The 13,340-nt window shown below is 35.6% G+C and overlaps 1 protein-coding gene across 2 annotated transcripts; it reads left to right on the forward strand.

Moving 5' to 3' along the window:
* Window positions 1-997: 997 nt before the first annotated feature.
* LOC135673828 (uncharacterized) lies at window positions 998-13,137 on the forward strand. 2 transcript variants are annotated; one of them, XM_065183173.1, is made up of 5 exons: window positions 999-1,525; window positions 8,852-8,950; window positions 9,961-10,005; window positions 11,594-11,731; window positions 12,542-13,137. In XM_065183173.1, the coding sequence occupies exons 1-5, from the start codon at window positions 1,145-1,147 to the stop codon at window positions 12,884-12,886; spliced, it is 1,008 nt and encodes a 335-aa protein (XP_065039245.1). In that variant the 5' UTR covers window positions 999-1,144; the 3' UTR covers window positions 12,887-13,137. The 2 variants fall into 2 exon arrangements, with proteins under 2 accessions (XP_065039246.1, XP_065039245.1); XM_065183174.1 differs by lacking the exon at window positions 11,594-11,731 and having other exon boundaries at window positions 998-1,525.
* The last annotated feature ends 203 nt before the right edge of the window (window positions 13,138-13,340 follow it).

Consider the following 13,340-nt stretch of genomic DNA (forward strand, 5'->3'; position numbering starts at 1 on the left):
CATCAAAATACGAGATTCAACATTTTTTATTGCATATGTGATATCGCTCCAAATTTCCCTATATATATGAGATATAATTTTAATAATACTAGTCATTTATATAAGAATATTGTTAAGTTAGATGAATAAGAAGTTTTTTAAGTAAAAATTTTAGGTAACTTAGATAAATTATTTAATAAAATAAAAAGATTGATGAAGATATTATTTATAAAGCAGAATGATTAAAATGACGAGGGGCATGAGTATTGTATGATCATTGAATATTTTTAAAATTAAAAAAATATTTATAAGATAATTATAAAACTAACAATGTCTTATGAAGCAATATATACACAAATTTATGTTCCTGAGATGAATATATAAAATTATTAAAAAAAATAAAAAATATATATTTTATTTATAAATAATTAGAGATCAGAGAAATAATTTAAGATGACATATGTTTAGTAGACTTCATAGTTAAAAGAAATAAAATAATTAATATTATTGGTTTGGAGAGAAGAGATAGAGAAAAATATAAAATGTTCTTAATAAAAAATATAAATAAAATTTAAGTGCTTTACACATAATTAAACATATAAATTTTTATAATGCTCAATGATTATAAAAAGTTCATGTAATTGATACTAGATAATTGAAACGTATAATTTTATTGTTATTGTGGTTTATGTTCAATCTCCCGGTATTGATTTTTAGATCTGTTTCCTAAAACTAATTGCAGTCTGTCTCGGCTTCAGCAGTAATTGGATCCCAATTAAAGAACAAAAATTCCCTATTTATGATGAGTGGGATGAGGGCCAAGCACCTACCTTCGTTCTAATGGACCCAGTGGAGCACACCTGGAGTGCTCGAGACGCCCGAGACAGCTACGCTCTCATCTCTTCATTTCACGTCAGTGTCCCGGCGACATGATGTCAGCAAAACAGCGGGACCCACCGTTAAAGTACTAGAAAATGTGTGGTGCCTGCCTTGTAAGAGACAGGGGAGCCTCATCCTTGTGGGCCACGTTGTGAGCGCTTCTTTACTCCGTTGAACACGACCAAATCTCTCCGGCCGCCGTTGTTTGCTCTCTCAGATCAAAACGACCCTCTCCTCCTCCACAGAGATTTAGAGAGAGTCAACCTCTGTTTCTCAATTGCGTCAGATGGGAAGGAGGCCAAATGAGGCGGGCGGGCGGCCCTTATTCTGGATCCTCGTCGCGGCAGTGCTCATCTCATGCGCGCTGGCCTACGTCGGCCTGTCGACGGCACTCCGCCGGCAGGAATCTCGCTTCCTGGGGCTGCCGAACGACGGCTTGGAGCTGGAGGGGACAGGAGCCGGCGGAGGTGACGAGGATTGCTGCAGGGGGCAGGAGCATCTGGAGCTCTGGGGGGCCGCCGTCAAGTGGGGCGCCGATCACAAGTTCAACTCGTCCAGAGATTGCTGCCGCGCTTGCAAGGCCATGTGCGGCAGTGTGGGGCCGTGCCTCTGTAACTCCTGGGTGTTCTGCGGGGATAGGGAGCGGTGCGGCGAGAGATTCGGAGAGGTTAGTGTGTTCCCTTTATTTAATTTTCAGGATTCTCGATGCATTTGATCGAAAGTTGGTTCGTTTTGTTCATTGTCGTGTGATGTTTATGAAAGGAGAGATTTTTATGATTTCTGTAGAGTTTGTTCGACTGGTGCTGGAAGATGTTGTTTCCATGTCAGTGTTTTATGCCTTCGCTTTTTCTTTACCTCTAAGAAATAGATTTTCTTCTGTTTGATGAGCTACGCGACCTCCCAGCTTCGCTAATTGAAGGTCATTTTACTACTGAGTTGATATAATCAACTTTCTTTAATGGGATTTTCACGGTGCATCAAGGATGCATCTTTGTTGATATCGTCCAAGGTTCATGTGACAATGGATGATATTCCCCAGACATAACGAGGTTTATGGTTTTGGAAACAATGGAGAAGAAGAATCTTGCTCTGTCCACTTTGAAAGAAAATGAGAAGAAGAAGTTTGTTTGTGATTTGTCAGCCCTGACTAGGGGATTAAAACAAAATTTCCTTTCTGATGAGCTCGTTAATATTTTTTTCAGCCCTGACTAGTTTCAGATGGTACACCTGAATTAGTCCGACGTTGTAAGCAGGACAGTCATCTCTGGTTGGAGGGATTATTACACCCCATTGAAGGTGAGAAGATATTATGATGATTTACAGAATGTGGGAGGATGTGGTGTTGGCTTATAAGGTTACTCGTACCTACTACTTAACTCGAGCTTGAGAATTTTAGATAACATGGTTCAAGGTTCAAGTTACTGGGTTTATAGTTCTATCAGGCCACGTTGTGCCATGAGACCTTTTTTAAGTGTGTATATCATGCTTTTTTCTCGGGGTCTTCAGGTTCCATTAAGGAACAAATCTTTCTTGACCCTAGTAACATTGCTTATTGTCTCAAGATGTGGCTATAGGAGTGACTGCAGTAAGAGAATGAGTTAATATTAGTTCTTATACTCCTTCATTGACATTGTAACTTTGGAACCCAATTTGCAACATCTACTTCTCCTGATAGATTGCTTTTCTTAGGGAAGATCATGGCTGACTGACATGGGAGTGTCTAATTTGTTACAATTTGCTCATATGAACCTTACTATTGATGATATGATTTTTTTTTTTAACCAACAATATTGACTCATAATCTTTAACTCATCCCACTCAATTATGACAGCTCATCAGCATATTCCCTGCACAAAGTTAAAGCTATTTCAAGGTGCTTTACTTAATGACCAAGGAATGCATTAAAAGAATTGGTTAGCAGTTGTAAAACACTTAATTTCGAAATTCCCTCTGCATGAAGGGTTGTTTCATGCACTAGTACTTATTTTGGTATTTAGGGCTTAGAAAGAACTTTTAGAAACTGATGATATTTTAACAGAAGCTCTCTTAGAGTTCTCCTTTAAACTCTGTATCTCTTGGATGCTTCCTTGAGTGATGAGTCTTTTATTTTCAGTTCTATATCCTTGTTTAATTTCCTTTGGGTGGTAAACTTTATGTATCCTTTTGTGATTTTAAACTTGGTAGTGAGCTGTTTTTCTATCTTATTGAAGTATTATCATGAGTTTATACATTTTCTATCCAAAAAACTGTACCATCGATTTTATTTCGATATCTATTTTACTTTACCCCCCATTCTACATCACCCCGGTATCAATTTGGTATCAAAGCTAAAGGCTAGAGATCATGGAAAGGCGGAATGGAAAAGATATAGTCGGTGAAAGTAGCGACCATGAAGATGATGCTGAGTCGTTGAGGCTGCAGCTACGTAGATTGCTGCGTAGTCTACAAGAAAAAAATGAAATAATTAAAAAACTTCGAAGTAGAAACAATCAGCATAAAAATGATTCCATGAGTTTACTTCTGATGATAATACACCCGCTCTTCTAAGGGAGTCGAGAAGATATCGGACAACAAATTGAGTCCAAGAAGAGTGGCAGAATAAATATAACCTAAGATTGGAGATTCTAGAGTTTAAGGGTAAAATAAATGTTGATGACTTTATCGATTGGATTAATACAGTAGAAAGAATTTTCGATTTTCATGAACCACCAGAACAAAAGAAGGTCAAACTTGTGGCACTCAAACTCAGACGGAATGCTTCTTTTTGGTGGAAAAATCTGAAAAAACAAAGAGAATATGAGGGGAAGAGTAAAATCGTAATATGGGAAAAAATGAAAAGGGAGCTGAAGAGAAAATATTTACCTCACAATTATAGGCAAGAGATCTTTCTCAAAATTCATGATTTCAAGCAAAAAGATCTTAGTGTGGAGGAGTACATTGCAGAATTCGATATTCTGATGTTAAAAGGAGAGCTTGTGGAACCGGAAGAGCAAACCATTACAAGATACTTAGGAGGTCTGAAATATGAGATTGCTAAAGTGGTTTAATTACAGTCATATTGGTCTTTAAATGATGTGAGCAAGCTGGCATTCAAAGTTGAAAAACAACAAAAGTTTAAAAAGAGTTATCGGTATGGTTCAAAAGAAGGATATACAAAAGGAGGAAGTTCCAAGCCTACTGTCCAAAGCAAGGTGATATCGAAGGTGTAAGAAAAGGGTGAAGAATCTACTGGCAGTAAAAAAAGACCTAATTCTTCTATCCTAAGTGGCCAAAAATGCTTCAAATGTCATGGTTTTGGGCATATTGTTTTAGATTGTCCAAATAGGAGGATTGTAACTTTGGTTGATGATCATAGTGATGGAGGAGTAGATGAAGACAAACCAAAATATGATGAAGATAAGGAAGAGATTACTTATGCAGATCATGGTTTGTCTATTGTATTGCAGCGTAGCTTATAAGTGTCTTATGTGGCCGAGGATAAAAGTTGGGTGAGAAAAAATATGTTTCACACTAAATGCACGTCTCTTGGCAAGGTGTGCTTGGTAATCATCGACAGCGGTAGCTTTGAGAACGTGGTATTTTTGGAGATGGTGCAGAAGCTAAAGTTGGATACAATCCCTCATCCACATCCATACCAATTATATTGGTTGCAAAAAGAAAAAGACATCAAGGTAACTAAAAGATGTTTAGCTTCATTTTCTATTGGCAAGTATTATAAAGACGAAGTATGGTGTGATGTTGCTCCTCTGGACGCTTGTCATTTACTGTTGGGAAGACCTTGGCATTATGATAGAAGGGTGTTGTATGACGGCTACAAACATACTTATTCTTTTAAGGTGAATGAAAAGAAGATTATCTTAGCTCCATTACAACCTTCTGAAATCAGTGCATCAAAGAAGGAAGTTAGTGCTTTTATGTCTTATAGTGAATGCAAAGGTGAATTAGACAAGGGTGGTCATGTTTTGGCCCTAATGGTAGTAAAGGAGAACGAACAACATAAGTAGACACCGACAATCATAAAACCAATCCTAGAGGAATTTTAAGATGTTATACCGGAAGAGATTCTACATGACCTTCCATCTTTAAGAGACATCCAGCATCACATTAATATTATTACGGGGGCTATTCTGCCTAATAAGACAACATACAAAATGAGTCTCAAGGAGTATGAAGAACTTCAAAGACAAGTTGATAAATTGGTGAAAAATGGGTTAATTCGGGAGAGCATGAGTGCTTATGCGATTCCAGCCTTGTTAGTGCCTAAAAAGGATGGTTCTTGGAGAATGTGTGTGGACAACCGCACTATCAACAAAATCATAGTGGATTATCGTTTTCCAAGTCCAATGTTAGATGATTTACTTGATCAATTATGTGGTGCTTTTATTTTTCTAAAATTAATTTGAGGAGTGACTATCACCAAATAAGAATGAGGCTTGGAGATGAGTGAAAAACATCATTTAAAACTAGAGTAGGCTTATATGAATGGTTAGTTATGAGAGTCGGTATACCACTTTTGATGTAGGCTTTGGGAAGAATCTACTCAAAAGTGGTATACCGACTCTCATACCTCCCATCGATCAGAACTCATGAGAATATTTGTTGTAGTTTACTTTGACGATATATTGTTGTAGTTTATCTCATACCTACCATTTAAAAGCACCTTCGATGTAGGCTTTGGGAAGAATCTACTCAAAAGTGGTATACCGACTCTCATACCTCCCATCTATCAGAACTCATATAACCCATCTATTTAATGCTCCTAGACATATACTAGATATCTCATACCTACCATTTGGGCTATCTAATGCTCCTAGCACCTTCATGAGAATATTTGTTGTAGTTTACTTTGACGATATATTGGTGGACAGCAAGAGCGAAGAAGAGCATATGAATCATCTGAAAGAGATCTTTCTTATTTTGAGGTAGCAAAAGCTTTATGCTAATCTAAAGAAGTGTAATTTCTTTACTTCTAGTGTTGTGTTTTTGGGGTATGTTGTTTCAAAAGATGGAATCATGATGGATCAAAGTAAGGTAGAAGCTATTCTCAATTGGCCAACACCTGCTTCATTGCATGATGTGAGGAGTTTCCATGGATTAACTTCTTTTTACAGAAGATTCATTAAGGGTTTCAGCTCTATTGTCGCTTCGATCACCGAATATCTGAAATGTGATAAATTTAAATGGACTAGTATGGCTAATGATGCTTTTGAGCTTTTAAAAAGAAAGGTGACCAAAGCTCCTATCTTAGTTATACCAAATTTTAACAATGTGTTTGAGGTTGAATGTGATGCATCTAATGTGGGAATTGGTACTGTTTTGAGCCAAGACGGAAAGCCCATTGTATTTTTTAGTAAAAAACTGAATGATACGAGAAATAAATATTCTACCTATGACAAGGAGTTTTATGCCTTTTTTCGAGCTTTATCTCATTAGAGTCAATATCATCTTGCCAGGCCATTTATCTTATATTCTGATCATGAGGCATTAAAGTTCATTAATCACCAGCACAAGCCAAATAAGAGGCATGCAGCTTGGGTGGAGTATTTGCAATCTTATAACTTTATAATCAAGCACAAATCTGGTGTTCAAAATGTAGTTGCTAACGCATTGAGTAGAAAGTATTCTTTATTATCAGCAATGGAAGTCAAAGTGGTTGGATTTGAAATATTCAAAGATCTCTATGAGAATGATATGGATTTCGGCTCAATATGACAATTTCAAATCAGGTTCCTTTTAACAATTTTCTATCTTTAATGGTTTCTTTTTCGAGCTAATGCTTTATGTGTTCCATCTTGTTCTTTGAGACAAGTAATTCTATCTAAAGCTCACGGTGGTGTTTTGGGTGGACATTTCGATAGAGACAAGACTCTAGCTCTTGTTCAATCAAACTTCTATTGGCCGAAGATGTTTAGAGATGTGGAGAGACATGTAATGCAATATCGAGTGTGTCATTTTGCAAAAACAAGAAGTCAAAATTCTGGATTGTACACTTCATTGCCTGTGCCAAATGCTCCATGGGAGGATATGAGTCTTGATTTCGTTTTGGGACTGCCAAGAACTCAAAGGAACAAGGATTCTATCATGGTTGTTGTTGACAAATTTTCAAAAATGTCTCATTTGTTCCCTGCAATAAATCGAATGATGCATCTCATATTGCTGATTTGTATTTTAAGGAGATGGTTAAATTGCATGGTATTCCAAGAACTATGGTGTCTGATCGAGATTCAAAATTTCTTAGTCATTTTTGGAGAACTCTTTGCAGGAAGCTAGGTACTTCTTTGAATTTTAGCAGCTCGCATCATCCACAAACCGATGGGCAAACTGAGATAACGAATAGAAGCTTGGGAAATTTTCTCGAAAGCTATATTGGCAAGAATGTTAAGTAGTGGGATCTCATTTTTCCACAAATTGAGTTTGCCTACAATTGTTCTATGCACCATAGTATTGGTAAGAGTCCTTTTGAGGTTATTTATGATGCTAATCCTATTGGTCCTTTGGACTTCGTTACTCATTCGATAACTAAGCAATTTAGTGGAGATAATGATAAGAGAGTAAAGCAGATAAAGAAGCTACATGAGGGTGTTAAAGCAAATATAGAAAAACAAAATGAGAGGTACATGGAAGCTGCCAACAAACACAGAAAACATATGAAGTTTAATGTTGGTGATTTGGTTTGGATTCATCTAAGGAAGGAGAGGTTTCCATCGGGCAAATTTGAAAAATTGAAACCAAAGGCTGATAATCCATTCAAAGTACTCGAGAGAATTGGAAAAAACGCTTATAAGATCGAGCTATCTAAAGATTACGGAGTGTCCTTAACATTTAATGTTGCTGATTTAAGTCCTTTTTACAATCAGGTTGATGAAACAAACAAGGACTTTAGGACAAGCCTATTTCAACCAGGGGAGATTGACACGAGAGTGTCTAATTTGCTATAATTTGCTCATATGGACCTTGTTGATGATATGATATTTTTTTCAGCTAACAATATTGCCTCATAATTTTTAACTCAGCCCACTCAAATATGACAGCTCATCAGCATATTCTCTGCACAAAGTTAAAGCTGTTTCAAAGTGCTTTTCTTCATAACCAAGGAATGTATTAAAAGAGTTGGTTAGCAGTTGTAAAATACTTCATTTCGAAATTTCCTATGCATGAAGGGTTGTTTCATGCACTAGTACTTATTTTGGTGTTTAGAGCTTAGAAATGACTTTTAGAAACTGATGATATTTTGGCAGAAGCTCTCTTGGAGTTCTCCCTTAAACTTTGCATCTCTTGGATGCTTCCTTGAGTGGTGAGTCTTTTATTTTCAGTTATGTATCCTTGTTTAATTTCCTTTGGGTAGTGAACTTTCTGTATCCCTTTGTGATTTTAAACTTGGTGATGAGCTACTTTTCTATCTTATTAAAGTATTATCATGAGTTCATACATTTTCTATCCAAAAAACTGTACAATCGATTTTCTTTCGATATCTATTCTACTTTACTCCCCCATTCTGCATCACCCCGATATCACTAACCCATTGTAGCACCATTTGCTGAGATCTGGACTTGTGAGGCTTGTTCTTTTGCTAGGGAAGAGGGAGAATCTATGAATTTATACTTATTTTCTCATAAATTGTTGAGGACTATGCTGTTACTGTTTAACATTTTTTTTATTAGTTTATTCTGCTAAAGTATGTTTTGCCGAAGCAAATCATTTCAGCATGGTAATAAATGCATAGGAATCATATCATTTAATTGTCAGAGCTCTTTTCTGTACTTCATGCTATAATAAAGACATCTACCATGTTCCTGAAGATATTTTACTGTTAACTGATTGGTTCCTTTCTTGTTATCAAGAGTGTAATTCTTGGTTTATGTCAGTGTTTGAAGAGGTGTCTATGTCTGTTTACTTCGGATTTGGAGATATTGAATTTGGTTCTACCTCTTGGAGGACTAATGTTCATATAGTTTAATCGGTGCCTTAACCATTTAATTGCACTCGTCCACAGTGCTGGCTGAAAAAACAGGAGGATGTCCTGCTTCCTGCTCTGCATGATTTGGGGGAAAAAGTGATATGGACTTCTGGTCTTGTTTATGGAATAGGAGAGGTAAGTTGGTGTTTGGTGTTTTCTTGACAGTCAGTAGCTATATGTAGAATTCTTTGTTAAGTTTTAATCTTATTGAAATACATTTACTATTATGTACTATTAGCATCACAATTCATATTACTGGATAAGAAATAACTAAATTGGTTACCAGATTAGAAAGTTTCTACATCTTGTGAAACATTTAGCTTCTTATTTTTTTAACCTTGTTTGCAGTGATGTTACTTGGTGAACATAAATCAACTGGATCAAATATTAATTTTGTTTGCTAGGCCTATCCTTCTTTCTGGATTCTCTTTTGAATTACAGTCCTGCTGTTAAGGTTTTTGGAATAATATTAATATCAATATATACTCATAGTTTGCTTGCTAAAGGAGTAGTTCATAAAACAGTTCTTCTCTGTCAGCCTTTTGTGTAGGCAAATTCAAATCTCCTTTTGATCTGCATTGATTCTCATGTAGTTGATCTCAAGCCATGCTCTTTTGGATGCCAGCATCATTCCTTTAAATCCATAAATAATTATTAATTTTTTTAATATTAGGTATGATGGCACTTGTTTCTTCTTATATATCTATGTATGGCTGTTCTTAGTTACAACCTTTTCTTCCAACTCTTTATGGGCAAAAAGAAATATGTGAAAAAGGTACCCGAATATTTTAGTACAGACCCTTAGAGCAAGTAAAAGTATATAACAGAGACTGCTAGAAAACATTCAAAGGTGCATCAATATTATTCATTACTAATGAGTTTTGTTGGTTAAATTGTTGATATTCTTAAGTGTTTATCCTAGAACTTCAATTATAAATTCCGGAAATTATTTCTGCTGAAGTTTGTTTGATGGCCTTTATTGACTTTTTTTAATCATCATGACATTGAAATAAACTTGTAAACTTTTGAATATCATCTTTACCAGATAACAAAGATTAGAAACATGTTTTGACAAAAGAATGGTCTATATTTTGTCTCTTTTCAGCAAAAAATTGCTTATCTAGTTTTTTTCTTTTCTTGTACAGGGCATTGTTGGTTTGGAAACAGATTATGGAACTCTTCATATTAAAGTAAGTGATAATGTTTGTATCAAATTTGCAATGTCAAGATGTGAATGCAAGTTGTTCTACTCAGAGACTGTTTCCTTCCTCTTTTTACAGGCAAAAAAATTATATATAATTCTCATTAGTAGGGTCCTTAAATGCTGCTTCTTGTTTCTGATTGACCACTAGTGTTTAACCATCTAGCATTTCAATCTTGACTACATTATTTGGCTACACTTTCTCCACGATGTTTTTATATCTATTTCAGATGCTTCCATTCCTAACTTCGTTATGTGGAAACATAGCTATCATGTATTATGCTCTTCTTTCTTGTTCTGCATAAAAAAAATGAAATGAGATATGACTGGTATATTTTCATGATCAAATGTGAGATTACCGTCTTTGTTAACAGGCATTTATTCAAGGATAGAATTAATTAAAGAAAATAGATCAGTTGTTGAAGCAGATTTTTCCATGAGATATAAAGCTATGAAAAGTATGAATTGGTTGATGGAAGTCAGATAAAGAAGTATCATGTACTGATTTATAGGGTAAAGTTATGTTCGCAATATAACAGTATGTTGAAAATCTTCGAAGAGACTATCAATTTATGACTTTAGTTGCTGGATCTTTGCATAAGAATGTTGAGATGGATGTGTGAAGTTACTGGGAAAGATAGGAAAAGAAATAGTATTATTCATCAATAACTAAGTATCGTTTCGATAGAGGATGAGATGAAAGAAAATTATTTAAGATGGTGTAGACATGTGCTTAGAATACCTCTGGATGCGATATTCCGAAAAAGTGAAATGATTAATGTTAATGGTACTAGGAGAGATAGAGGAAAACATAAAGAGACCTTAAGTATTCTAAACTTAATTAAACATATGACTTTTTATATATCTCAATAACGGTAAAAGATCAATGTTGCCAACCCCAAATAACTAAGACTTGGCTTTATTGTTGTTATTATAGTTGCTGGATCTTTGCATAAGGTGATTAAACACACTATTAAGTGACCCACTTGGGTTTCTCATTTGTAGTTCAATGATTAGATCAGGACTTTCTTGTTTAATTTCTATAAAGATTTCTATCGAAGGCTTCCATTGGGGAAACATGAAGTTTCAGCTATGTAGTCCATCTGCAACATTTTTCATTTGAAGTTTGAACTCCTTCTGAACCTTCAAAGACCAGATGTCAAGCCATATTGCATTGCATGTTATTATTGGATGGCATAGTGTTCATGTAACAATTCTTAGGTTGTAAGGGTCATGGTAGAGTTAATTTATTCTTTGAATGAAACTTAATTTGAAAATATCAGCTATTTTGGAGGTACACTATCATCCCTCTATGAGTCCAGATTGGTGACTACGGACTATGTATGAGCTTGTTTTCTGGATGTTTTACTGTATCGATCACAAAGGTAAACTACTTAATGGTTTTCTTATTTAGGATGATTTACGAGCTTCCTACTGGTTGTCTTTGTCACAAGTGGTTGTCAATTTTTTTCCTTTTATTGTGCCTTCATTATCCATCAACCATGGATTATTCTGGGAAGGATAATAATATGGCTGCAACGATCGACTTCATTCTTATATTCTTTTCCCTGATACAGCTTTTCCCTGATTGTGCACCTCATTCTATCACCTACATTCTTGAGCTGTTGCGATCACATCGTTGTGCTGGTTGCCAAATTTATCGTGCTGAAAGTCGAGGCCCCTCTTGGGATCCTAAAGGGGACCACATATCATACGTAAAATACCTAAACTTTCTTCTTAAGTTATCATATGTGAAATACTTGAACTATCTACCTGAGATTAAAGTTCACTTTTTCCTGATATCTTGCTTTTTATATCCATCATAGAAAACGGTGCAGTTGATGAGACACTGATTTTGAGAGAACTAGAATTCTTAAACTCAATACTTCTATTTAATGATTCAATTTTCTTTTTTCAATGAGACTAGATAAGATTTAGAGCAAATTTTCGATGATGAAGATTTGTAACTTTTGTCATGCACTAGTTCCCTGCTCACTAGGAAGGTGCAAAGCTAAATACAGAAATTATATGATTAATACCTAGGTTTCCATTACAACAAGTGCACAGCTTTAGTTTGTGTAAACTACACCTGTTGTCATGCAGTAGCTCCCTGCTCACTAGCAAAAGCACAAGGCTAAATACTGAGGGCATGAATCTGATACTTGGGTTTCCATCACATTGTCAGAATGTTGTTGTGTCAAGCAGATAATCATCTAAAGAATTTATATGCTTTCTCAAACCTATTTAAGAAATATCTTTAAATTAAAAAATGGACATTTGCTATTTTGCAAAAAATGTTAAGACCACAATAGATGCAGATCGTCACAAACATATGACATATGCATTTACACATTTGTAGACAAACTAACAAAACACATGCAAATATAAGCCTGTCTGTATGTGGTACAATATATAGAAGTGTTTACATTTCTACGTTTTAGAGAAGGTTCACTGAGCATTAGAAAATGTTTCAGAGATGTTGAACATTTTCATCTTCTCACAGATGATTCTTCTATGAAATACAGGCTTCTTTTGGTCCTCCTTATGCTTTGGTTCAAGGAACACTGGAAGCTGAAGGAGTCCAGTTTAAGAAGTTACCGGTGGAGGCATGCTCTACAGTAAAAAGAGGATCGGTTGCATGGATTGACTCTGGCCCTGAATTTTTTATCAGCTTAGCAAATCATGACGAGTGGAGAAGAGCATACACAGTGTTCGGTGCCATTTTGCCCGAAGACATGGAGATTGCAGAAAAAATAGCTGGCCTTCAAACGAGGTCAGATGTGTGGAACAACATCGATGTATTGGTGCTGGAAAAACCCATCTATCTGAAGCTCAAGCGAATAACAAATTTAGGTGCAAATGGGTCATAGATAAATTTTTTGCCTAGCTTGATTGGGTTCCATGATATCATTGTGATCTGGTCTTTTGTTCCTTGAAACAGTCAGACTGAAACCAGTTCAGCTTTTATAGAGTCTGTATATAAAAGAAAAGAAAAAGGTTGTACTCAACAGACAAAATCTTGTTCTACAACCACTATATGTAAAGGAAGAAATGACAAATGAAATGAGTGACCCTCAGCAATTTTACTTATGCAAATAACTTCAACTTTCAAGCTGCTTCACTTGTTTATTGGTTGGTGGCTTAGTCTTTCTGTTAAAATATTGAAGGGATCATCTGGTTTCGTGACGCAGTAGCAGAAAACATGAATGTTAATTATCAGGGGTGAAAGTACGGTAAGCTATCTGAATCTTCAAACTTTTGAGAAAAATTGCATGAACAAAAAGGGAGTATTTCTTATGACGGGGGTGAGAAGCACTCCAAATT

The sequence above is a fragment of the Musa acuminata genome, chromosome BXJ1-5, assembly GCF_036884655.1.
Source record: "Musa acuminata AAA Group cultivar baxijiao chromosome BXJ1-5, Cavendish_Baxijiao_AAA, whole genome shotgun sequence".
Taxonomy (NCBI): domain Eukaryota; kingdom Viridiplantae; phylum Streptophyta; class Magnoliopsida; order Zingiberales; family Musaceae; genus Musa; species Musa acuminata.